The sequence below is a fragment of the Gymnodraco acuticeps genome, unplaced genomic scaffold, assembly GCF_902827175.1.
Source record: "Gymnodraco acuticeps unplaced genomic scaffold, fGymAcu1.1, whole genome shotgun sequence".
Classification (NCBI taxonomy): Eukaryota; Metazoa; Chordata; class Actinopteri; order Perciformes; family Bathydraconidae; genus Gymnodraco; species Gymnodraco acuticeps.
The window spans coordinates 966,721-994,009 of NW_022992085.1; the positions used below are offsets into that span (position 1 = coordinate 966,721).

Consider the following 27,289-nt stretch of genomic DNA (forward strand, 5'->3'; position numbering starts at 1 on the left):
CTGTCTGTCTGTCTGTCTGTCTGTCTGTCTCTGGAGTCTCTCGTAATTTTTCAAACAATGATCCTAAAACATACTGTATGTTATTTTAATGGTCCTTTTTTTAAGTCAAATATTGTAGTCTAAGTAATTGCAATCATATTATATCAGTCAATAAATATTGTGTTAAAAAACGACTTTAAAATATAAACAGAAAAGTACGTTTTTTTTAGATTTAAATACACAGAGGAAAAGTGGGATTTTACCATAATTTTTAGACCAAGGTACTGCTACTTTTCCTCAAGTAGATTATCTGAGTACTTTTTCCTTATCCATTTATTTATTAATCTAAAATAAAATAAAATAGACACGTAAATAAAATAAGTGGTGTGATACTCTTTTATGAACAGCAGGCGGCGCTATGCACCAGAATTCATCTGCGCCATAATACAAAAACTAAGAGAAGAAGAAGAACACCCGACCGGAACACCTGATTGGTTGAGGTGCAGTGACGTCAGAGTGTCTCCTCTTGTCAGTGGAGTCAACATGGCGGCGGTGGATGTCATTGTGGACAACTTGGTGACTCTCTGGAGGATCCCGTCCATCAGACAGAACTTCCACTGGATCTTTTTACTCATCTCGGTGGTGGGCTCGGTTCTGAAGGAGCTGGAGCTCGTCCCGCAGACATACTTCAGCAGCACCAGAAACGCCCTGAATGTGTGAGTAGAGCTGTTGTTATGCTAGCTCAGGGTTAGCTGGCAGAACTCTGTTTTTATGCTTTATTTTATTTATTTATTCAAGAACAGATATGCAGATCATGTTGTATACAAAAGGGGTAGACAATACAAAATTATATTAAATAAATAAATGTAAACACGTTTCCTATTTCAGATTACATTCTTTTTTAAATACACAATTAGTTTTGATTTCCTCTTAATTAATAATATTAATAATAGTGGTACTTTATTATTTACATTTTTGGTTAAACTGTTCAGAATTGGTTTTGGAGTCAGCCCATCTCTTTGTGTTTTTATGCTTTTTTACATTTTAATTTATTGCATTATTATTATTATTTATTCAAGGGAACATATATGCACATCATATATGTTTTATACACAAACAGTTCACATAACGGGTAGACATATAAAATATTATTACATGGTTTATAGTTGAATACTCTATTCTGATTGGTCAATTCAGAGCACGTGACACGTTGTTAATCCAGAACAGACAGACCGTTGTCAAGCATTTATTAACCGTTGTTAAGGATGCTCACATCTGCACAAAGAAGTCGATTGAACTGTATACAGTTTGGCTTCGCGTCGGGATCCTGATCTGCCTGGTGTTCTTTTACCCATAATGACCGCCTCGCTGCACATGATCCCTTACGTAAAGTACAGTTACAGTACAATACCGTTTGATGTTTCAGATTAAATATGAGTTAAATACACAACTAGTTTTGACTGCCTTTTTATTCATTATAATATTGGTACTATATTGTTTTAATTGTTGGTAAAACTGTTCAACATGTGGTTTGTAGTCAGCCCATATATAAATAAGTGTATATAAACCTAAGGCTGAATAACCTGCTGCAGACAGCACCAGACTCAGAGACATGTCACTGGCCTAAGACTTGAGCTCTGTTAAGTGCCCCATAAACATTCATCTGTTTGCATCTTGCAATTTATTTATCTATATATCATATTCCATGTATGAGTATATAGACTCTTCTTGCACCTTTTCTATTTCTTTGTATTTACTTGCACATCGTACAACATTCTCTTGCACTATTTTATTTCTCTTCTGTTATATCTTTGACTATTTGTATTGGTTTAATTTGTTTTATGTCATATATACATATTCATGAAGGAGCCTGGGACTTAAGTTCTTCATTACTATATCTGCAGTGTCGCTACTGATGTGCACATGACGATAAAGCCTTGCATCCATCTTGCATCTTGAATTGAAAGGTGGAGAAAGCTCAGTGATCTAGTTGTTCCGCACTGTGCTGTTACAAATTAAGCAACGCTGCAGTGATGTGAGTCAAAGGGTAAACTGTGGATTAGTGACCAACACTGTGCTGATGAATGGCTCCCTTTATTGGGCAAAGTTGAAGTTGAACAGTTCCAGAGATTAATATAAAGAAGGCAAATTCTTCAGTAAAGCCAAGTCAAGAAATGTCAGGGCATTGTCGTGCCTCTCCACCAGACGCAACCTTTTTGACCAAAAGAGCCATTTTGCCCCCTTTTCCAACCATTTGTTTTGTCTGGAGCCGCAAAACATATGTGATAGCTTATAAAGTTGTATGTATTGTTACATCATAGACAACAACTACAGTTTTTTTGCATTTATTATTTATTACATTATAAAACTGTTAACTTCTAATAATAAACAAAGAACTCTTATAAGGAGAATTAAAAAAAAAATACACAGGCCTACTTTAAAATAAATCCACACAGCCCTTGGGGGGTCCTCTGCACATTTGAAGGAAAGAAATACAATTAAAATTGATCCACTTTGAAATAAATAAAACATATAGCTGCACCTCTCCCGCAGTTCCTCGATACGCAAAGGCTGCAGCACCTTTGACAACTTCTCTCTACGTATCAAACATAGCGGTAAGCCAGCATCGTTTGCTTGAAAGCATATAACTCTGTCCACGCAGAGTTAAACCCTCTGTGTTCCTCCGGTACTTTTCTTTGATGTATCCATAGATCGCTCATCGAGCCGGGGTCAGAAAAGGCGCTGGCGCGGGACCGTAGCAGGATGTGACGCATATTTGAGTTGACCTAATTAAAACCGTTTTGTTTTTTATTTATGTGTCACAGTATCGCCTCAAAATACAAGATACGAAACATTTTCAACCGTGCAACAACATTTGAATAGTCCTACAAATATCTTTATTTAATTTCCTTCTAATTTATGTCTAAGCTCAAGCGAGCCAGAGCAGAGGGCGTAAAGAGAGCCGCGGGTTGCCGACCCCTGGTCTACACTGTGGACATTGTGAAATAAACATTACTTAATTATTTCCTTTAATACTTTTGGGGTTCAAATGGAGAGATGAATAAAACATTTTGTTAAAATACTTAATTTGTCCCTCAAGGCACAAAGAGTATTGTACGGTAATACGAGTATTATGTATGTTAAGTCTTAGATCTATGTCTATCTCCAAAAGAGCTTTTTTAAATATGTTTAAAATTCATATGCACAGTAAAATAATGAGAAACTAAGACATACAATATATATCATATTTCTATAATATGTATTCGTGGGAGAAAATAGCAAAAACTAAATGTAGAAGGACAAATTATAAATATGTACAGTATTTACATTTGGGGGTTTAAGAGTGAGATCATTTACCAGTACAGTATGAATAACACAAAACCCTACGATACTCACATGAAATGCTAATAGCTGTTAGCTTCTATTACTGCAGTTGAACTGATGTGCCCTGTTCCTCTTGCAGGTATTTTGTGAAAGTGTCGTGGGGATGGACGCTGCTCCTGCTGACTCCCTTCCTCCTCCTCTCCAACTCCTCCTTCAGCCGGAGCGTCTCCTTCCTCTGCCGCCGACTGCTGTCTCTCGCCGTGGCAACAGCCGTGTGGTACGCCTTCACCGAGACCTTCTTCTACATCGAGGACGCCACCGGTTCGTGTTACGAAACCGACGCCTTGGATGTCGTCAACAAGGAGTTCGTGTCCAAAGCCAGCTGCAGGCGGGCCGGCTTCCTCTGGGACGGCTACGACATATCGGGACACTCCTTCATCCTGGCCTACTCCGCTCTCTTCATCGTGGAGGAAACGGCGCCCATGGCCTCGCTGAGGACCGCCAAGCTCTCCGCTCTCCCCAGGATGGTCCTCAACCTGCTGTACGTGGCTTTGAATCTGATCGTCATCGTCTGGGTGTGGATGTTCGCCTGCACGTCCGTTTACTTCCATGACCCGTCCCACAAGTTGCTAGGCACCATATGTGGCCTGATAGCATGGTATCTGACATATCGTGTTTGGTATCTGAAGCCTTTCTCCCCAGGCCTCCCCCCTCAGCGCCACCCTAAAGAACGGAAACAGCACGCCTAGTAAGCCGCTGTCGTATTTTCCTGTGCAACATCTAGTATTGCAGCCGTCCTCCAAACAACCCACTACAGTTGATGTTATCTGTCTCCAGGTCCAAGCCGGCCATTCCATTTAAAGCTATTTTTAAGTTATTCCCTCCTCACACAGAAAGGTCGTTTTGTACAGGATGGAGTTTGGCAGCTGCTGTTCCCAAAATGACTCGTGGTAATTTGAGATGAGAGCAAGACGCTGCTCTGCTGCTTCACCAGCGCTTGTCCCCCAGTGTGTTGCCTTAAAATGTTTTACTCGTGGATGAGTATTTGCAGTTCAATGTCTGAGTGGGAACACTTGACAATGTTTACATCTCCAGTTGTATAGCAAATGTATTTTATGTAAAGAACATATACATTGTTTTTACTAGAACTACCGTCAGAACGAATTCAGATCAGAAACTGTAACTGCAGTGTGCCTAAATTATTTACCGACTCAAACAAGCTGCTAAATACTGTTTTGTTTGGAGTCAACATCAATGTGTGTCAACAATATGTTTTGCTCGGAGAATGTAGAGCTTGAATAGAATATAAAGAAATATTTTTAATTTGTCATCTTACATAGACTACTTGATTACTAGTATGCTTTGAAGGTTGAGGCTGGAAATATCTATTTCAAATGTTATCCCTCACCATTCTCCTCACATCCTCAAATGTTGTGTTTAGTCCAGGAAGTAATGTAAAACCTTAAGATATACCATTTTAAAATCACATAGGACCAGGAACAACAATTAAATCCTCACGGTTTTAAACCTGGAACCAGAGGTAGTTTGGCTTTTCAAAAGAGTTGCAGATACATTTTCTGTTGATGGACGAACTAGTGTTGCAGTCGTATCATGTCTTTTGTCGACAACAGCATGAAAAGACCAAAATACCCACGAACAAGTATTGACAGAAGCTGATATCTTACTTCTTTGAGCTCTATATAAGTAAACCAAAAGCTAATAAACGTTCTAGTGCCACATACATTGTCCTGTTGCCATAAATACTCGCTATATTACCAAATCTGTATTAAACTAGGTCTGAAAATAGTACCCATTACATGCATTATTAACTCGCTACAGTATCACGCTGCCAGGGAATTACTGTTATTTCAAAAACTGAAGGTTTGAATTTCTTTTTAAAGATGTATGGTCTAATAACAAAAACCATGAGTGCTAAGGAAATATAAAGTGTTACAAGATGTTAAGTCTTGTTTTGGTCTTTTCATGTGAGTTGTTGACAATAAGGAGGATATCAAAGATAACGCCAGCCCTTTCCTGTTAGGATGATTTAGGGAAACTTAGCAGTATTTTTTAGAATGTAAAAGACCACAAGCAAATAACTGTGTTTGCATTGATGTGTGCAACGTGTTGAATCCACAGAGCTCTCCAGTGCAGGGAGCACGGTGTGTTTTGAGATGAAATAAAAACCAGGATTTGTGTGTATTCCATTTTCATTATTTATTTGTCATTGATGGCAACTGAATAAATTAAGGCTTATGAACAGACATCATAAAAAGCACCATAAATAAATGCATATATATAAATATAAAAAATAAAAAAATACTATTGTGAAATATAATGGCCACAAATCACAACTAGGATTTCTCGACTCGAACTCTTTGTGTGTGTTCAAAGAAGATCCCGCCCCTAGCAGTGAAGTCAAAAAAGGTGTTCGCAGGATTTCAAAGGCGCTCAATGATTGGCTGGTTTTGAAATTTGTTGACGTCATCTGCTGCGTGTTAATTAACTAAATGAGTGAATGTTTGAGCATCAACATAAATAACAATTAAGCTTTTTGATTGAATCGCAACAGGAAATGGTATTTTACATTTGACTTTCCTCTTGCTTACTTCACAATTTCACAATGTCTAATATATATATTTTTATATATCTCCTCTTTTATTCCATTTACATCACTGCTGCTCATGCAAGAACAGTTTAAAAACCAAACAACATCCCCGTTTCCTTCAATGCACATCTCAAACATCTTCTTTCCAGACAGTGTATTCTATATGGCTATACTGCACCCTCCAAACATGAAACTGAACACAATGAACGACAGCTTCCCCACCTCTTAATTCTTCTATATAATTAGATCTATCATCAGCAGTGACGCAGCACGAGGTGCCGCTATTAAAGGAGCATTGATCTTCTTTGGTTTGTTTTCTGCTGATAATCACCCCTTGCAGAGACGAGTGTCTAGCAGGAGAAAACAGGGAGCATCCTAACTGAAACATAAATGACCTTCATTATCCAAGGCTTTGTATGTACAGAAATAAACGCTTTACTGTGTGTCGTAACTGCAAATAATTCCTGTATAAACCAGCCATAAAACCAAAAGCAGCTTACAACTCACATCATGAGTTAAACCTAAAGAGTGCTGGGTTCAGGAGCAGCATTATGACATGTTAAACCCTGGAGGTCTGACTATGAGGAAAGCAGAGAGGCTCCAATTAAGGGTGAACAGAGTTAGAAAACTGCAACAACAAGACAGCTGGCAAGGCTTTGTCCTTGTCATACTCAGATGAGTCAGCTTTTCCTCCCCTGTTCCCCTTATTTAACCTTTGAGCTCATTACAAATTCAGTGCGGTAAAATAAACAAGACAATGTATAATTAAAAATATCTATCTGTAAAAACAATCTTGCATCTGTCAGGAGGAGTCAGCGACAAACAGCAGTTCAATCCAGTGATTTCTCTCTTTGCTCAGTATTGCTGAGGGACCGTCTCCAACATATCGAACAGTGCAGGTGATTCAAAGGTTACAAATAGCAGGAGAACATTTAATAATCCGTGGTTTAGATGTTCGGTAGTGATCATAAATTCTGCCTCCGGGGCAGTGTCCACCCATCACGAAACGCTTACACGATAAGAAAGTAACCCATGCAATTAAATACACATCCTAAACCTAATGCAACACCATTGTGCCAGAGACGCAGAATTTACAATTTGACTACCAGTTCAGCCAAAGTGTAACTTTTCAAACACCCAAACATTTGTGTAACTTCTGAACTCCTGCTCAAACAGAGTGACAGTGAACCAGTGTGTGTGTATGTGTGATCTGTAGTGCACTAAATACGCTGACTGAGTGTGTGTCTGTGTTTTATTGTGTGTAGTGTTTACAGTTAAAGGAATAGTTTGACCTTTAGGGAAATGCACTTCAATGACATTCTTGCCAAGAGTTAGATGAGAAGATTCTTATGTCTGTGTTAAATATGATGCAGTAGAAGCGTGCTAGCTTTGCTTGAAGACTGAAAACAGGGCTGTGAGCATCATTGAAATATGTTAAACTGGGCTGGCTGTAAGCTCTTATTCCAGTGTTTATGCTAAACTGGCTTCGCTAACTAGCTTTTAGCAACATTGAACTGTTGGGGTAAACTGACTGTGGCTGTTACTTCTTGTTCCAGTGTTTATGCTAAGCTAACCAGACTTTGCTAACTAGCTTTGAGCATCATTTAAATATTTGGGGCAAACTGGTAGTGGCTGTTCGTTCCAGTCTTTATGCTAAGCTAAGCTAAACTGGCTTTTACTTCATATTCAACAAACAGACATGAGAGTGTTGTCAGTCTCAACATCGAAGCCTCGAGAAGAAAGTAAATACCAAAAATGTCAAACTACTCCCTAAAAATGTGCCTCCTTTCTTCTTCTGGCAGTTTCTGGCAGCAAAGCACTTATCTGAAAGTTTGTCATGTGACATTTTCCTGCGGTTTTCCTGGCTAAACCTCAGGCTGATGGAGAAGTGAAGAGCAGGTATGATAAATGACTATAATAGTGGCATGCGAAGGTCAGTTACCCCCGTTGGTGTTTCTGTGTTTAACATTTTGTCTGGGTTTCTTCTATACGTTTTTAAGTATGAGAAGACCCAAAGCATGCCTCCAACTAAAGTCAAACAAGGACTTGCCGGCCGCAAGTTGCCCAGAAATCAAACTCGATGAAGGCCTTGATTACCAGAAAATGTGCTGTCAAGAATTTCTTATTATGGAATGTTTTAATATTCTTTGTTCACCCAGGTAAGTAATAGTGTTCTCTATATAGATTCAATATGTTTCCTGCAGTCATAAAACATTACAGAAAAGTTGAAACATCACACAAATACACAGACATTTAACACAACAAGAAGGCATTCACTACATGTATTTCTTTTTTAAATACCAGTAGGCAAAGTAGCCCATGCCTCCCAGCGAGCCCATGAGAAAAGAGGCGCCGAAGAATGACGGCGGCTTCTTTTTTACCATCCGGAAGGCGTTGGGTAGGACCGCCGACAGCAGGGTCGTGTGGATGTCGCCCAAGACCTTGCGGAAAGCGTAGCGTTTTTGCACACGCACAAAAAAGGACTGCAGGTTGGGTCGGCTGCCGTCCTCCCAATATTTCTTAGAAAGTCCCAAGAACTTGAGCCTGTGCAACAAGGCTCCGAGCCAGACGTCAGCTAGTGTAAAGTCAGGTCCACATAGCCACAACTCACACTTTTGACCTACAAGAGAATGAGAGACTCATTAAAGGTCCCCTATTATACTGTTTTTCATCAATATATTACAGGTCTCATATATATACAAAACATGTCTCTGAAGTGTTTGGCTCCAAACACCAAACAGATCATTGCAGCATTACCCATAATCCCCTCTGTTTCAGCCCTGCTTCCAAAAGTGCTGATTCTCTATCTGTTACTTTAGATGAAAATAAGGAGCCCCTCCCCACGCCCCTCTGAGAGAGATTTGGCTACAAAGAACACAATGGTGCTCTAGGAGGAGATTCAGGTGATAAGGTGGGGGGGGGGGGGGGGGGGGGTGGTTACCTTGGTTGGTGATTGGCTGATGGTTACACAAGCCAAAAAATCGTTATGACATCATAAAGTGGCCAAAATCTGATCAGCTAATTTTCAGACAGGTTTTTATAGAAATGGATCAGGACAAAAAGAGAGGGAATCTTTTTTCCTGAAACTTTCAGAATCTCTTTCCACAGAGGGGACACATATGAAAAAGTGAAAAAGTGGATTTTGCACAATAGGTGACCTTTAAAGAAACCATATTTGAAATATCTGGAAAGTGTTTGGTGACATTGAGAAGATGAATGGGACATACCTTGATACTCTAGTTTTCCTTTCTCCAGCTCAGCCTCCACTTGATCTAGAACCATGGCTAACTCCCCCAGAATTTTTTTCAGGGAGTTCACATTATCGTGGTCCAAGATTGTTGCCTGACAATCATTAAAAAACAATTAAATATGCAGAAGAAAAAAAACAAAGAACTAATATCTTTACTTATTTATACATGTTTCAGTCCCACTGTGTTTTCCCATGCTAGCCCTTTCTGCACATTTTCCACATGTCTTCAGCTGCATTACGCCGAGAAGGTAAAGCAACAAGGACGGTGGGAAAAAAAGTAAACAACTCGTCAAAATGAAAACTTCGAGAAAAAAAACAGTCTGTATTCAGCATTATCATTTCATTTATATTCTACTGTTGGGTGTTGTTGAAGATTTGGGAACCACTTTACAATAAGACTACCCTTATAAAGGATTCATAATTAGGTTATGAATTAGATTGTAAACACTTTATTAATCATTAAGAACCATTTATAAACCAGTTCTAACATAGTTTTCAAACATTACTTTACATGTCACTTGTTAGACGCTTTTATCCAAAGCGACTTACAATACTGTGGGCAATCCCCACAGGAGCAATTTGGGGTGAAGTGTCTTGCCCAGGGACACAACGACATGCTGACTGCAGTGGGGTTTAAACCTGTGACCCCCTGATCCCCCTGATCCGATCACCAACGCACTAACCCACTGCGCCACACGCCTCCTCAACACATCAACACAGGCTCACTATTTGGCAAGATGACTAAGCCTTATATTGGCTACTTAGTGAGAATCAAGTCAGTGAGCAGCAGATACCAAGGATGCTGGATGATGAAGATTAAGTAAGCTAAGTAGCCAATATAAGACTTTGCAGTACAGATACATGTGGGCTCACTATTTGGCAAGCAACCGGTCACAGTCGCCCTGTTTATCTCATGTCTTATAAAAGCTTGTTAATGATTTATAAAGTTCACAACCTAATTAATAAATGAATTACAAACTATTCGTAAACCCTGTATAAGGGTAGTGTAGCGGCCAAAATCATATAGAACTAAAACAGAGAATTAACTTAAAACAATACAGCCGCTGAGGCCCTAGTTAGCGGATCTTACGCAGGGCAATGATCATCCAAATCCAGACAAGAACCTCCATTTGTGCATTTTATTCCATTAACAAAGTACAATGAACAGGTTTCCTATATCTCTCTTCCTTAAGCCTTTCCTATCGCTGTCCTTGTTCTTATTGTAAAGTGGTACCAAGATTTCTTATTATTAACTAAAGTATTTGACAATGTTCAGTCGGTTGAGTCCCAGTATTGAATCAAAGAATTTTCTTAAGTGGCTCTATGCTGCTTTTGGGGGTTTTCCTTCCTGTAGTGTGTTATAGGTTTATGTGCATGTAAATGGTCTGCAAAGGCTAAAATCACAAAGTTGCCTCCAGAGGGAGTTTCTCTCCCCGCCCCCTTCCTCAAACGCCTTGATTGGACTCCTTTGAATACTGTTTACATCACTGTCTTACACTTGCATTTCTATTGGCTAGCGCTCCAACACATTGTACGTGATAGGCTAAGGGGCGGGACATCTCTAAGCGTTTGACCAATCACAACAGAGCCTCCTAACTAACCAATCAGAGCTCTGGTTTCAGACAGAAGGTGAAAAAAGGTGCTGCAGAACAGGCAGTATGAGAAAAATAAAGAGCTTTTGAACATTAAAGCATGGAGACATGTCCCAGTGGAGGCACAAAATACGAATATGAACCTGAAAATGAGCAGAATAGGGCCCCTTTAAGATATATCACTATCAACATACTGCTATTCCTGTAGCTGCATCTCTTGTGTGGCTAAAAAAAACATTTGTTATGAAACACTGATCTCTGCTGCATCGATTCAAACCCTCACATTTATGTAACACGGGGGAAACAGCTGTTCTAGATGCAAACAACTTCAGCTCGCCTGCATTATTTTCTCCAGGGAATATGAGCTGCATTTAGGTCAAAGGTGCAGCGTTACAGACATCTCCATTTTCAGCTCTTCCGTTGCGTCATGAAAGGAAAATACTGATGGCTGTTTATGATAAAATGTCCTTCAGCTACAGATGGTAAAACCTCCTTCATTAGATTTCTGTTTGACTATATTGTTCAAGTCTTGGTATGGGGTAAATAAGTAAATACATATTACGTTTTTTTATTCAGTTTAATAACAATACAGGTATTTATTTTATTAATCTAAGAAGAAATATATTTTTCAATTAAGATGTGTTTCAGTTAATGAATGGACTTCAATATGTTAGGGGGTTTTAAAAGGATATTTGTTTGTGTAGATTAAGAACTAACTTCCCTAAAATGGTGACAATTCTATTTCCCAGTTGAAGTATAGACACCTTTAAAAGGTTATGAAATGGTTAGTTAATAATTATGGAATTCAGTTTCATGGGTGTTGCATCAATAAAGAGGAAAAGCATCAAATTAAAGTTTGGTAAATGGCATCGCTGAACACATGAAACTCACCATCAGCTTCTTCTGCTTGGAGAGGTACGGTTCTGTCAGCTGTGGCTCCTCGTGGTCCAACTTCATTAACTCCGTCGCAGCGTTAGTCAAGTGTCCTGAACACACACACACACACACACACACACACACACACACACGCACACACACACACACACAGAGTCTCTTGATACATGATTTTGACAAAAATTATACTTAAAGTTTTTGTCAAATCTACACAGCAGAACATTTAGAGATCATCCTCACTATTTGTACATGCAGTCATCAGGAAGTGTTCTCTTATATTTTCGATATCATGTATATGATGAGATATTTTCCTTCCACAGTGTTTTCTGGCATTTCCTGCTTTCTAAGGAATATTTAGGCAGCAATCTATGGTGGAAATGTGTAATCTATGTATAGGAAAACAAGAATACTAAGACACAACACACTCCTGTAGAAACACATGCATGTGCTCTGAATATTAAAGATGTGTGAACAGGCAGAAGAACACACTGTCACAACCCGTCCCTCTGCATCGCTGCACAGCACGATGTGAGTCTGTGAACACCGTGAGCCGTTACAGGCCGATACACCTGAAGGGATTCAGTTTCTATCGTTGTTCAGTCTGTTCTCCACTGAGAGGTCAGACAATCACTAGTTTTATATAGTGGATCTTTTTAAGAATAATATTATTATTTTTGGATGGAGTAACCCTCACGAGTAAAGTAACGCAGTCGAAGAGTTCCTGACTGATGAGAGTCCCTGTTAGGCTGTTAGCTTTGGGTTTGTGTTTTATTAAAAGCTGACAAAGCTTTGAGATTTAGAAGCTTTGGTGATCGAGAAAAGGTCTTTTAACTGTTGTATTCCCAACTTAAAGAATCAGGTATAGTTTAAGCAGTATAGTTCAACTATGCCACAAGGCTCTTCATTTTCAAGCCATCTTCAGAACATGACACAGATACAAATTATAATGAATACAGGGAAATAAATAAGGGCAAGGACCTCATCCACAATACAGATAAGGTTTGTGAGTTATCTAGTACTTATAGATTTAAGCATTTATTCTGATAAGATGAAGCTATAGCCAGCAGTTGGTTAGCCTAGCTCAAAGGCTGAACACAGGGGAGACCAGAAGGCATGGCTCCGTCCAAAGGTCATAGAACCATCATCTTGCATCTTTGTAGCTCATAAATTAATTATTAAACTTGTCTAATCTTTCAAAAGTGTTTGAGACTACAATAGAGAAAATCCGAGTTTGTCCGGAAGTCCAAGGAAATGAAAACTGAATAAATAAATAATTTAGGTAGCAAAGCATTAGCACTTTTAAGCTAATATACTCGCAGGATGCTTGTTGTTCTGAATTTGTTTTATTCTGGTTGATTGCACTTATGTTCAGTTACTTTTGGATGAAGTGTCGGCTGAAATAAATGTAATTGTTCTTGGCAAGCTGACCCTGGTTTTACTTGAATTGTCTCATCATTTAATTTGTTCTTATATCACTGGAATTGGTTTTATCCATTTCATTACAATATCTGCTCCATTACATTGGATTATTATAGCTATTATAGGCACTTTGTTGAGGGGTTTGCCAAGTTGGCTGCACCTCTCCACAAGTTAGTGGCGGAGCTGACCGGGAAGAGGAAAAAGAATTCCCGCGGTCGGGATGTTGATCTGAGTGATGCATGGACAGCTCAGTGTGAAAACGGCTTTAAGGACCTCAAGGCAATGCTGGTATCCTCACCTGTACTCACCTATGCTGACTTTAAACTTCCATTCATTTTAGAGGTGGATGCCAGCCGTGACGGATTGGGAGCTGTCTTATCCCAGGAGCAGGAAGGGAAGGTCAAACCCATTGCATACGCCAGCCGCAGCCTACACCCAGCTGAGAAGAACTATAGCTCCATGAAATTTGAGTTTTTGGGCATGAAGTGGGCCATGACACAAAAGTTCCGTGAGTACCTGCTGGGACATAAATGCGTAGTTTGGACTGATAATAACCCCCTCAGCCATTTAGGGACTGCAAAATTGGGGGCCACAGAGCATCGCTGGGTAGCTGAGCTGGCGGTATTTGATTACACCGTGCGGTACCGCCCAGGACGCACCAACCAAAACGCTGATGCCTTGTCCAGGCAATGCCCCTCAAATTACATAGTGGTAGTCGGACCAGGAACCCCGGTTCCAAAGGCTGTGCAACAAGCAGCTGTGAATGACCCTGTGCTTGCAGCCCAGTCCACTATCTCTGCCGTTCCTGAGAGGTCAACTGCTGACCTGGTTGCACTGCAGGGTGCTGACCCCATCATATGCACAGTCCTTCCTTTCTGGAGACAGCAGCGGATGCCAGGGCGGATGGAAAAGATGAGTCTTCCCCCCGCAGCCCTTGGGTTGGTGCGCCAGTGGGACCGCCTCATGATGAAACAGGACCTCTTGTATAGGACATACCAGCGGCCTGATGGGGGAGAGCGTGTTGACCAGCTGGTTCTTCCAGCTGGTCAATTCCAAATCCTCATTCCAGGAGGATTTGTTACCAGCGGGACAGCCTGTCTACCTGCGGGATCATTCCCATAGAGGAAGGAACAAAATCCAAGATGCTTGGGCCCCTCGAGTCTTTCAGGTGGTGAGACCTCCTGAGCCAGGAGGTGCAGTGTATGCTGTTGCACCACAAGAGAGGCCAACCGAGGTACGTCGAGTTCATCGCTCTATGCTTAAGCCCGTTCCTGGTTGTCATCCTGCTGTGGAGGAACGAGCCCCTAGTTCACGGACAAGGAGTATCGAGGATGAAGAGGAAGGAGACCTGGTGGTTGTGGTTCATCCTGCTGTTGAGGAAAGAGCCCCTCATCCTCTTAGAAGGCAGACCCTGCCCAGGGTTGCCTCAATGGCTCGTCCTTCAACACTGATGGCAGCTCCAGCTGTGGCAACTCCTGCAGAGTTTCCCCATGTGACAATCGCTGGCCCAGCACCCAGTCCTGATGTCGCAAGGAGATCTGCACGTGATACGGCTGGTAGACACTCTAACCCTCACCATTTGCCAGTGGCAGTAGGGAATAGAGCAAGTGGGGCTACAGCTTCCCAGTTACCTAGCACTAGCAGTTCTACCTTAGCCTACTTTAGACCTTGGTTTTAGTCAATTGTCGGGCCGCCAATTTAAGAACCTGGGGTAGAATGTAGCCGACCATAGAGGTAAAACACTTTTCGGCCACCGTAGTATTGCGCCACAGAGGTACCGCCCACTTCCGCATTCCCTTCACTTAGTAAACAATATTTATACAGCTGATACCCAATAGTTCTTTCCCGTTCGACCGAGACGTTTCCGGTAAGTCTCCACAATTATCGAGTTAGTGGCATGTTAGGCTCTGGGTGTTTAACTTTTACACATTACTCCAGCAGACGGTAGCTTTGCCCGTGACGGTGATAAGACCGGCGGTATTGTGTGTGTGAGGGGCTGCGCCGTCCGAGGGACATAAGGTATGCACGATCATGGTTTTTTACAAAGACTATGATCATGGCAGCATTTCTGTAACATGTGCTTTGTTCTTTTATAGATTGTCCGCCACTGCTGTTTGTTTTACCGTTCTGTTTCCCTTATTTTGGTTTGTTATAGTTGTTCATTTTGATGCTTTTGTTTACATTGTTGCTTCAATTCCTAATCTCCCAAGAGTATTAGTGTTTTATTACTATTTCAATGAATTGATGTACTATTGTGCTTTGTGTCTTTTGTTGAGGGATCCAGCACCCCTGACGTGAGCGGCAGCCTTGGTGCACTTCACTGCCCCTTAAGTGTGTGTGTGTTTAGTTAATTGTGCACTTTTCTTAATTTATCACTTTCTTTTCAGTTGCTGTGTCTGTACCGGGCACGTGTGAGTGGCGGTGAGTAGTATTCAGATTTGACCTGCTTGTTGCCCCCTCCCAACAGTAACTGTCTGCGCTCATTTAGTCGGTTCTTATACGCTGGATACCATTTTAAATAGCATAGTAGATGAATTCCTAATAAATTGTTGTTGTTTTTACTGGTTAAAATATTGTTTGTAAATGTGTCTATATGATAATAAATGTCATACTCTTGGGGGAAACCCTTGTCTTAGGCCTTTTTGTTGACTGCCAACTGTATCGTGTTTTTTTTTCAATTTAATCTGTGGAGTTTTTGCTGTTTGATCAAAGTTGAGTCAGAGGGCAACTTTGATCAGTAGAACAGCTAAACTTTAGGCCGTGTGCACGGCCGCGGTTACATTTATTTCTCAGTTTTTATGTTGATTTTTATTTGTGTGAACCACGTTTTTATGCAAGCATAACATACGCTCTTCTTGTAAATAACACAGACGTGTAAACAATCATCTCTCCACAATACGGTGAGCTGGCTTCACTTACTACGTATTTCTGCGGTGGCGTACATTGGGATCATAGAGTCGGTGGTGAGCTCTGGATGGAGGATGCAGCCGTGTGTGTAAGCGTCCATGGGCAGTTCGTCCAGCAGCTGACGGTAGTGCTGCACCCGCTCGTGGAGAGGCAAGTCTGCATCAGGAACCAGCTGAGCCACCGTCTCTGCAGCGAGACAACAAATTCAGACAGAAATATTCAGAACCTTATCATGGCTCTTCTAAGGCAAACACAAGCACTGAAAATCATGTTAAGGCGTGAAGAGAAACCATAAAATGTCTTATTTCAGATTTCCTGTACAATTTTCATAAACGTTTCTGAACACCTGAGGTTTCTAAGCAACTGTTTTCAGCTTCACTAACATCACAGCACGGTCACCTGGTAACAGATTTCCCTTTTCACAAAGCTTGACATTTAAAGAAACTAAAGATGTCTGGAGGAACTTCTCCTTGGAGAATAACAAGCTGAGAAGAGATAAGTAAAACAGATTTAAACTAAAAACACTGAGATGAATGCAAGCACAATCCAGGTGAAGAAAAACACCTTATGTTCAATAACATGAGGCAGCAGGTTAATTCAATTAAGCTAAACTATTGACATGGTCCTTTCTATATACCTGCTGTGGCTCAGGTTAAAGAAGTTTGAAATTAACCACTTACCACTCGGACTAAGTATCTGTCTCTCTGCTGTATTGGTATTGTTCTAACCTTGTTAGTCTGAATGCGTCATTATGGAAAAATGCACCTGGAAGCTGTAGCAGGAATTGTCCTTATTGTAAGCTCTTTTGTGCAAGATACAATTGACATTTACATTTTACCTATGCGTCACTTGTACTATCTTAAAGGTCCCATGTCATGCTTTTCCGGTTATTACCCGTCCCCTTGTGTGTTTTGAAGGTTTGTATGCATGTAAACGGTCTGCAGAGTCAAAAACCCTCAAAGTACACCCTGTAGGGAGTAAAACTCTAACACAGAAAAGACCTCCCCAAAACGCCTCGTTGGAGATTTCTCATGTTCCATTGTTTACTTCCTGGGTACTGTGACGTGTGAATACCCAGAGGCCACACCCTCTGCCAGCCTTTCACGAAACAACGCTTCACAAACCTTTCAGCGATTCATGCCGGATATGTACAGCGTAGGGCACTGAAGAACGATGCTGTTCCTACTTTGTTTGGACCAGCGGGAGATTCGGGTAAACAACCTGTAAGTATTCATTTTTGTTTGTGTATTTATGATGTTTAAAACAAACAAGGTATCTACAACGACTGTTTAAATGGGTAAACGTTTTTCGGGCTACTACGTTGGGACCGTGGAGAAATTCTCTCCGCAGACCCATGCTTACAGCGTTATAAACCTTTTTCTTACTCAATATCAAGCCACACTTATTGTTTTTACTTCGGCTGTGAGTGTTTGTGTGTGCTCAGGATGAGTTTCGCTTGTTCTCGCTGTATCGCCGACCCGGAAGCCTGTTCGCTCCTCGCAGCAGATCGCAGCAGCTGCGAGGAGCAACGAGCCGGGGGGGGGGCAGGAGCTCCAACAAGCCGTTTAGGACAGAGAGTGAATACACATACTATGCAGAGATGCTGTATGAGAAACATGTGAGTTTGGAAAATTGCACAATATAAATCTATTTCAGTAGACCTCAACAATGGAATTATGATCAGTAGAAACATGACATGGGACCTTTAAGGGTTTTTTTTGTATTTCTTAGAAATATTGTTGTTTCCATTGCCGACAACTAGGCTGTGGATATTGTGCATATAACAATAAAGCCTTAGAATCTTTCAAACTTAAATCAAGAAACTTTGGAGGTGTGTAGCCCCAACATTTACCCCTAGTCTGATTTGGAGTCATTTAACCTTACATGGTCGTAAAGAGCTAAATGAAGGCCCAATTTAAAGATGAACGTAAAGTTCGAATGAGAAAGCCATAATTAGGCGGGGTCAGAAGACGTAGACTTTAAGCCTCAGGGCAAAAAAAAAGCTAAAACCACTCCTTGTGTTTTACTGTCCTAATTCTTGTGTTAGCACTCATGTTATCGCTGCTGTTCAACTTAATGACCTGCCGCTGTAACATAGTTACCAGGATGAATCAGGTTAGCAGAGCAGAGTGAACTTTCTATCTCTGCAGGGTCACAGCCAGCGTATCTCAGGCATCACTGACAAACCGCAGATAGTCAGCTGGCTGCTTGAGCATTCTCCTGTCGATAGACGAGCTCCGAGGGGTGGAGCTGCACCTGGCGGGGCTCCAGAAGCTGAGTAATCATTCCCAGGACCTGCATGCTGACCTGGGCAGCATGCAGGTCCTCGCCCTCTGGGGGGGGTCTGCTGCAGCACGAAGGTATAAATATCACATCAGCAACTAAGAGCCATGTAAAGAGCAACTCAGTGTTCAAACTGTCTGCACATTACAGAAAGTAAGAGACACTTTCACACAGCGAGGGCCCTCTGTCGCTTCTTAACAGCACTGTGAAGTAGTTTGTTGGCAGTGAGCTGCTCTGTGCCGATAAAAGAGTCTGTTTTCTGAGACATCTGCACTCTCCAGGCCAGCTTCAGGCCATGGTGCCAGCTTTCATTAGGGACACGCAGAGGGAAAACACGACTTATCCAGCAGATCTAGCTCTGGCTGGAGGTTTTAAAACATTTGGTGGATTCAACAGATCAAAAAAACAAAATCACTGTGGAGCACGACTTTCATCAAGCTTGTTCCAAAAGAAATAAATGCAATTACCTGCATGCAGCCCACTATCAAAGAGCTATGAATGTGTCTGAATGAAAACAAGACATCAAACACTGGGGTCAGTTTCTGCCTCGGAGCCTTTCCTTACAGACGAATCAGTGAACCAGATCTTCTGAGCCTTCAAGCATCGCTGCTCCGAACGAGTGACCACTAACTAAGAGAAGGAGACCTCCACTAATCCGACTTCCCTCAGGCTGTTACTGGTTTGAGGCTACAGTTACATAACGTCTCCACTGATGAATCTATACCCACAGAGATTCAGTGTATGCATCCTTTCTCTGATTAGTCACCGCCTTAAAATGCACAACTCACATACTGACACATCTTTATTTATTTCATGTTTTTGTATTAATTGCTGATTATTAAATGGTCTCTCCTGTTTGTATCCGTCTCTCAGTTTCTCTACAATTTCATCTAATCATCTCAGAGGATTTCATCTCGGTGAAATTGCTGGAAAGACACTGTTTCAACAACACACCGAGTCTCACACTGACACACACACTGACATACACACTGACACACACACTGACACACACTGACATACACTGCACAAAGACGACAGATGGCCTCGCATTAATGGCCTCCAATTGTCTTTGTTACTCCGGCTTCACAATCTGGCTCGATGCTGCCTAATTGTTCTCTGTATGCAACAGGACTAACCAGATAACTGCCCCCGATAACACAAGATCAAATGTATGTCACTTGGTGTGTGGTCAATTAATTCATGGTACGTTAATTTTACAAATGCACCACTAAAACCATGGCTTGTTAGAGGCAGACGAGGGAACACTTTCCTGCTCGGTGCCTCTATGTTCTTGGTTATTGATACAGTGGGTTCTGAATGTCAGACAGAAGCAGATAAAGCAGAGATTTTTTATTTTTCGGTCTGATAATTAGCTGAAAAAGTCTCTGTCTGACTTTTGATGTTTGAAGCTGACTAGAAGAATTCTGTAAAATACATCCTACAAAAGCATTTCATAGCTTCACACACACACAATGCTAAAACAGTGGGGTAGGTAATTTTGGAGAAACCAGCTCGAGTGCGCTAGAATTTGAAAATACACAGCCGGAAACAATCTGTCTCTTCCTTCAGACTTCCTCACAGAGCCCCTCCTCCAACACACACGAACGCGCACATGACCAATGAGGGCACGAGATAAGTTTGTGCACAGATGGAAGGCTGACAGGCAGGTAGGCCATCCAGTTATTTTAGCCGGGCCGGCTCAAATGATTGGTCGTGCTTTTTACAGCGCCACGGCTTCCACAGATGACATTTTTTATGGATTTGTTGTCAAAGCACTTAAGATATTCATTGCTATCGGGATGTTAAGAGCATTCCATGGAATATAACAAAAAGTGTATCTCGAGCCGGTTTCTCAAACGTACCTACCCCACCTTTGAGCTAAAGCTGCAGCTATGATCTATGTGCAGTAGAAGATAGATCTTGTTTTACAGTGCAGTGAAAGGATCAGTAAGTTTGACAAGGTAAGGCCATCATTTTCATTCTTATATAACCCTGTTAGCTATACAGTTCATAATAGTTCATTTGAGTTTTTTTGCCGACTTAAACGTCTACTAATGATATGCTAAATGGCCATGGAAGAACATTCAGTTTCTATTGCAGGTAGAAAGACAGTATTTCAGACATAATGATAACAGCTCATGTTAGCAGATAAACACACACTTTGATCCATTCCTTACACTGTGTTCTTGTTATGCTTAGGAAAGAAAAATAAAGACCTTCTTACTCTTTCCGTGCAGAGTATTACTTTTACTAAAGCCCAAGGTACACAACTTCAGCAAGTATAGAAATCGAAAGTTTGTCAGACCTGCCATTACTTGTTCTAGTCATTCATTTAAAATCAAAGCTTGAAGTTAACACAAGAAAGAGCAACAGCATCACTAGATGGATTAACCACAGTGTGACTGCACCATACCTCCCACAAAGTTCTTCTCCAGATAGTCTATAATCTGGTTGTAGTCACTGATGATGGTTTCGCCGTGGAGGAAGACGGGCACCTCCTCCCCGAGGTTCAGCCTCATGAACCACGGCTCCTTGTGCTCCTGCAGCGGCAAACTCACATCCCTCTCCTCGCAGACCAGACCCTTCTCATTGATCACAAGACGCACCTGCAATCACACAAACATACATGATGAGTAGGAGACAAGAGGCATTAAAGGGGACCTATTCTGCTCATTTCCAGTGTGCTGCAGCACCTCCTTTCACCCTCTGTCTGAAACCAGAGCCCAGTCTGCTCTGATTGGTTAGCTGGCCGGCTCTGTCCCGCCCCTCAGCATCACGTACAATGTGTTGGAGCGCTAGCCAATAGATGCGCGAGTTTTACATAGTGATGTCACTATTGGAGTGTGTGGGAGAGAAACTTCCTCTTGAGACAAAAAAGCTTTACAACACACCACAGAAAAGGGTAAACGGAAAATAGGGCCTCTTTCAAAGCTATTTGTAGTGTGTTTTTTCAGGGTGTCGAACTGAAAAACCGGTGTAAAGAAAGTTAGTTTGCGCTCTAAACACACTACATCTTTTTACAGACATCTAGCGGCTGACATTTTGACACTTTGAAAACATAATCCAGATGGTGAAACACAAAAACCAAAAGCCTGATGATCCATTTCATAACTAATAAATATTTTCTGTTGTTTGAGAAGAGTTATTGCAACAATAACAAAGCAGGGCCACTCAGCTGTTAGCTCACAACATAGAGAAGTTGGCATGTCTGTGTTGTACAGAATAAATGTTAGGCTTCTCAGTCTGTGTGGTTAGGGGAAATAATGAGAAACATTATAGAGTGGAAACATTTTGAGCAGAAACATCCAGGATGCGTTCCCTGGTGGGATGAAGGGTAAGTCAAGGTCTACGGAGAGCTATTAGTGGGGATAAGATTAATGAAAGGAGATGACACTCAAGCTGTAAAGTGATACGTTCGGCCACTTAGGAAGACAACCAAATGGGAGTTTTGCAGAACATGACCACACACACGGTGTAATGAAATAATACTGAATGATTTAACACAAGCACAGTGATTACAGCAGGAACACAATACAGGAGCAAAGTCACACAAGGAAACGACTTCCAGCAGCGTGACACTTAATCAAGGATTTCCATTAAAAACACGCTGTTTAAGGTCCCAGACTAACACTGCTGAGGTTTCCCACACTGTTGATTTGTTATGTAATAGATTATTATTAGTCACGCGCCTTAGTAATGATGCCAAGTAGTTCAGCCGCCCCGAGGCGAAAATAAACTCCTCTTACTGAACAATATACAGAAACGCAAGCTCTGCATGGTAATACTACGTCTCAGAGTGGTGGAAAGTAGTAGTACTACTGAAATGCAGTTTGTAAGATACTTGTACTTCACTTGAGTATTTTCCTTTCTCTTCACTTAATGCCTCTACTACATTTTTTTTTGTTTTTTACTGGTTTTAAGGCGTGATTAATGTTGTGTCCTTGTGCTAAATGTTGATTTGATTTTTTCAGCTTGATAAAATAAAATCAGTTTATTCATTTTAAAAATCACATACAGTATCTCCACCTTTTCGAGCTGTAATATGAAATTAATGAATGCATTAATAATTGTTCTTTAATAATATTATTGTTTTGCATAATGACTTTTCCTTTTTGTACTTTAACTATATTTTGTTCCTAATAAATGTTTACTTTGCTTAAGTTGCATTTGAATGCAGAACTTGTACATGCAACAAAGTATTTTTGCACTGTAGTGTAGCTACTTTTCCTACAGTCCATCTCTGGTTAAAGTCTTTTTTAAATGGCTGACCAGATAATTGCTAGCGTCATGACAAACTGCCCTTTACACGGACACAAAGCTGTGTTAAAGTGTGTTTCAGTCTCACAGAAGGTGTGTCTAAGGTGTCTAATCTGCAGGGGTTCAGGGTTTCTATTCCTCTATTGATCTGCGAAGCTGGCCTCTGAATGTGATGTTTCTCCACGGTACAAAGCTGTCTCTATCTTTATCTGGTGTGATCACAATACATCACTCGTGTGAGGTGGATTCAAATACAGCATGGCGCACTTCAGACCACAGGAGCACAGTGACAGTGGCAGTTTGTTGTGAAGCATTAGAAACACAGAGGAGGATGAAGAAAGTGTCGTGCAGGAGAAATTCAACGGCTCAGTTTCCCTCTGCGACTTGCTGAGGCAAACACAGATGTGTAAGTAATCCCTCTGTAAGTCTGATATTGTCTTTACAGGGTTGTTGTAGAAGTCAATGACATTCAGTCAGTCTCATTGTCTTTACTTTAAAGGAGCCCTTCTTTGGGGTTTTCTGCATGTTAATGGTCTGCAAAGGCTACAATCTCACTATGTAACACCCCCACATTTATTGGCTAGCGCTCCAACCAATTGTACACGATAAGCTTTTTGAACATTAAAGCATGTGAGCATAAAATACAAATATGAACCTGAAAATCAGCATCATATAATTATTCTCTTAAAACTGTATTTTTCGAGAAAGGAAAAGTCGCACAAGATTGACTTAATATAATGTTTTTTAAATCGTTCAAGGTGCTGCAGAGTTACTTAGACGAATAGCGTTGCAAGCATTAGTGTTACTTTAAGACCCAAAATATTCAGTTTTACTCTGGTTGAGTGGACAACCATGACCTCTTAATCTCATAAAAGCAATCCAGAAAAAGCCATTTAAAGCACGCATCAGCTTGCATAACAACAAATGTCATGCACCATTGTTTTAATACAGAGAATCAGACATTTAAGGCCACAACTTTACTGAAATCTATGCGTTTAGTTCAAAAACAACAGATAATCAGGACATTGAGCCTGGTGTTTCCCTCTGCTGCGGGACAACCTTCACAAACAGCAACCCAGACTTCAGTGGCTGTAAGCCAGCAATGGAGACTTTAAGTGACGTACTAACACGAGACTGAACATAAACTCAAGGTTGTGAAGAGGTCCTTGAGTTCATAGAGTCTGAGCTAAAGCTGTTTTTGGAGCAATGTGTAGTGATGGTGCATGAATTCAGCCATTTATCATGACAAGATTATTTAACCAATTCAAGTGCTACTGATCACTTTGTAGTTGTAACGATCCGAATCGAATGAATGCATCCTTTGGTCAATACAATGTAGAAAGTGGTTGCTATTTAATGTTTTCCTTAAAGCCAAGGGCGGGTCATGAAAGTGCTCGTTTCGTCTGATAAGTCCAAATCCAGAAGACATGTTGGACACAATTCAAACAAGCAACTTGAAAAGCTGTAAGCAGAAAAGGTTTGTTGTTTTTGCTAAACAACAAGTTATCATTTACCAAAAGCAGATTAACAAACTAAGCCATTACCCACTAATCTTTTCAGCTCTAACACTCATGAATAAATCATAAGAGAGAGATTGATGTGTAAACATAAGGCACAGATGGAGGTCAATGAACAAGAGATGCAGCACCAACTGTCATTTCATAACGGTGAATGTGCACTTTCTTTTAAAGCGGTACTGCAGATATTTAGTGCAGCGCTACCACACATGTGTGGCACTTACCAAACACGGAGCAGCACCTGAATTTAAGGTACCTTTATCAAACATGATCCAATAAGGGAGGCCAGCTGACATGTGTCTGATCACCAGGGCAACAACTGTTATTTTCATTATTGATTAGTCTGCTCATTATTTTCTCTATTAATAGTTTAGTCTATGTAGTGTGTGAGAAATGACAACTTCCCAGAGCCCACAGTGACCTTTTTAAACTGCTTGTTTTATTTGACAAACTCCAAAGTCCAAAATGGGAACATAGCCTATTTATATTAGTTTGAACCACAAAAGACAAACAAGAAATCCTCATTTGCAAGAGACGGACCTGCATATACTATTTCTGCATACAAAATGTAACTATTGCGATAATGAATGAAATGACAAAGATCTTTAGTTACTATTAGCAACTGCTGTAGTGGAGTAGTGCCCGCTTGTATTGGCAATGAACATGATAATGAAATAAAAATGCTGAAGAGAAAAAACATTGACTTTTTGAAGCTGGAGACATTACACGGGACCTGATGTCGGGTCTTCGGCACTAAACCCTCAAATGTCATGTATGACATCTTTAAATCCTACAACCCCAGTTTGAGTTTACTGTTTCGAAGTCTGTTCTCTGTTCAGGCTGCTCTCGTATACTGTTTGAAGCTATACCATTGAAATGTAATTTGTGTATATCCAACAATATCAATACATATGTATTCTCGTGACTGTACCAGGAAGTGTAAAGAGCAACACAGTCTGCAATTGGAGGAGATCATGGTGGATGATTGGGTTGATGCACGGGTCCAAAAACACCACTATTTGTGTCCTGTGTGAAACCAGAACTTGGTTATATCTCACATGGCCGAGTGACGTCACATCCGTAGTTATTTAAAATTCCTAAACCTCACCAATTTATTTCGCTGCCTAAACCAAGCCTAAATGACAAGTTGTTTCCTGTAGAGACGGAAGATTATTTTTGAAAACTCGTAACTCGCGTAATTTGACAGGTGTGGCTAGACATTTGTAGGAGAACACCAGAAATAGGAATATATTTTAGTTTGAGTTATATAAGGATACTTTGGGCTCACCATCAGCTACTTTGACTCTCTATTAGACCCTTTCTCTCTGGTTAATATCATGTCTCTCAAACGCCACATCCAATCAGAAACATGCATTGTATTCCAGGAAAAATATTTGGTATGTCACCTGCAGTATGACAGAAATACCAGGATATCCTTGTGCACCCGGTCACATTTTGCAGTATTTGCTTGCATGCTTGTCTGAACCCACGCATTTTTGGGCATCAGATATATGAGCAATAGGTCAAAGTTCAATACGCCATGTTTGGACAAAGTAGTGTACTCAATTTATGCATAATGCATGCAACAGTAGATGCTTTGTGTACTACTATCCATGATAGTAGTGGTACTTTACGTTACTGAATTGTATATGTAAAATAGGTGGAAATTCCTCTTTAATATATATATCCTATGCTGCTTGTGAATTCAAAATAATGTAAATGATGCTGTATGATGTCCTTTTGTTGTTCTATTTATGTTTTTATGTTTCATGTGGAACTACTTGAGCAGGTCTCCCTTGAAAAAGAGATCAATGATCTCAATGGGATTTATCTGTCTAAATAAAGGTTTGAAATGCAATGAAAGTCCTGTGGATAATAATGCTTTCGTTGTTTTGAATAGACCACACACTGTAATATGAAAGTCTGCTACACTAACCAAAGGTAGACCCAACTAAGCCCTTAAATAACAACACATACTATGGTTGGGATGCAGAAGGGGGGAGATGGCCTTTGGTTTGTTTTGCACATCATTTGAATCAATTATTTAGGATGGCATGTGTCAGAGCACCTATGGGTAGTAGCCACATTCACCAGCTCTGAGGAGACACATCTTCAACGTGTCATTGGAGCTAATGAGATATAGAGGGGTGGTTCATGCAGGGGTAAATAAACATAATATCGATCACTTATTCTGCTATATGTGGAGGAGATGAGCCCCCATGCTGCAGCGTTTTCCCAAACGGGAGATCTGCCCAGCTGCATGGTCACGCTCATATTCCGTAGGGGTGTGCAGGAATACACATGCACAGGAAAACATGTTTGGATCATAACAAACACACACACAAGGAGCTGCAAGCTGGAGCATCATGCAAAGGGACGTGGATCCACCTCCATTTTCATGCACAGCTCTCCCTCCTTTCCCCTTACCTTTTGGGAGGTGAAAGACTGCGTCCAGTGGTACAAAACGAGCCTGTCTTTGTTGAAGGGTTTGGGCTCTGCCGTCGGTTCCTCGCTCTCCTCCCCGTCTGTGATTTTGTCGTCTTCGTCCATGGCTGAAATGGGCCACCAGCTACAGTTGGTGGGGGTAACATGGTTGGAAGACGCCATGACAGAGCGTTTTGTGCGTGTGGAGAGAGGAGAGGAGCGAGTAGGAGGAGGGGGAGGAGGGAGAGAAGAGGAGAGAGAGAGAGAAACAGAGATAGAAAGAGAGGGAGGATTTCAGCCGCTCAGCATCGTCTGTTCACGCAACACCGCCAGGTTCGGACAGCTCCGGTGCTGAGACCGCCTGCACTTCGAAATGAATACAGACCCAAATCATTAAAAACAAATCCATATGTAAATAGCTTCTTACACGAGCATGCTGCTGCACCAACAGTAAATCAATGTGTAACCGTGTGACATCACATGATGCACAAACATGCGCGGTGCATCTCACCGAGGTTTCGGTGGAAGGTCAAGTTGCTCTCTGAAAGGACATGCAGGCTAGCAGAAGACTATGGGTCACATCGTTTAACAAGTAACGCTACAACTGGAGAAAAATAACAAAAAAGCAAAAGTGTTATGTTCCAATTTGGAACATAAATGTCCATCATTTCTGTGATGAAAGTATCCTACTTTTAATCATAACCTACTTGTACCTGCTTCATTCTTCTGAATTAATATATAAAGCAGGAAAAATAGCTCCACCTCCACCAGTCAGAAAAATGCAATAAAATGTTCTTTATAAATAATAGTAACATACAACATTTTGACAATGTAA

General features: G+C 41.0%; 2 protein-coding genes across 2 annotated transcripts; one reads left to right on the top strand and one right to left on the bottom strand.

Annotated features, from left to right (window-relative positions):
* Positions 1-404: 404 nt before the first annotated feature.
* On the top strand, positions 405-5,505 carry fitm2 (fat storage inducing transmembrane protein 2). Its single transcript, XM_034202561.1, has 2 exons — positions 405-695; positions 3,443-5,505. The coding sequence occupies exons 1-2, from the start codon at positions 523-525 to the stop codon at positions 4,050-4,052; spliced, it is 783 nt and encodes a 260-aa protein (XP_034058452.1). The 5' UTR covers positions 405-522; the 3' UTR covers positions 4,053-5,505.
* On the bottom strand, positions 5,502-26,827 carry gdap1l1 (ganglioside induced differentiation associated protein 1-like 1). The gene is made up of 6 exons (XM_034202560.1): positions 26,458-26,827; positions 20,670-20,862; positions 15,986-16,159; positions 11,645-11,739; positions 9,139-9,253; positions 5,502-8,531 (listed from the first exon to the last, which is right to left on the bottom strand). Exons 1-6 carry the CDS (start codon positions 26,635-26,637, stop codon positions 8,188-8,190), a joined length of 1,101 nt encoding a protein of 366 aa, XP_034058451.1. The 5' UTR covers positions 26,638-26,827; the 3' UTR covers positions 5,502-8,187.
* Between the last annotated feature and the right edge of the window lie 462 nt (positions 26,828-27,289).

Excerpts from the sequence above, each read along its gene's own strand:
- fitm2 (XM_034202561.1), top strand. The coding sequence starts at position 523 with ATGGCGGCGGTGGATGTCATTGTGGACAACTTGGTGACTCTCTGGAGG. Across the intron at positions 696-3,442 it reads ACCAGAAACGCCCTGAATGT|GTATTTTGTGAAAGTGTCGT; the intron begins GTGAGTAGAGCT and ends TTCCTCTTGCAG.
- gdap1l1 (XM_034202560.1), bottom strand. The coding sequence starts at position 26,637 with ATGGCGTCTTCCAACCATGTTACCCCCACCAACTGTAGCTGGTGGCCC. Across the intron at positions 9,254-11,644 it reads CCAAGCAGAAGAAGCTGATG|GCAACAATCTTGGACCACGA; the intron begins GTGAGTTTCATG and ends AATGATTGTCAG. Across the intron at positions 8,532-9,138 it reads AGGAAAACTAGAGTATCAAG|GTCAAAAGTGTGAGTTGTGG; the intron begins GTATGTCCCATT and ends ATTCTCTTGTAG.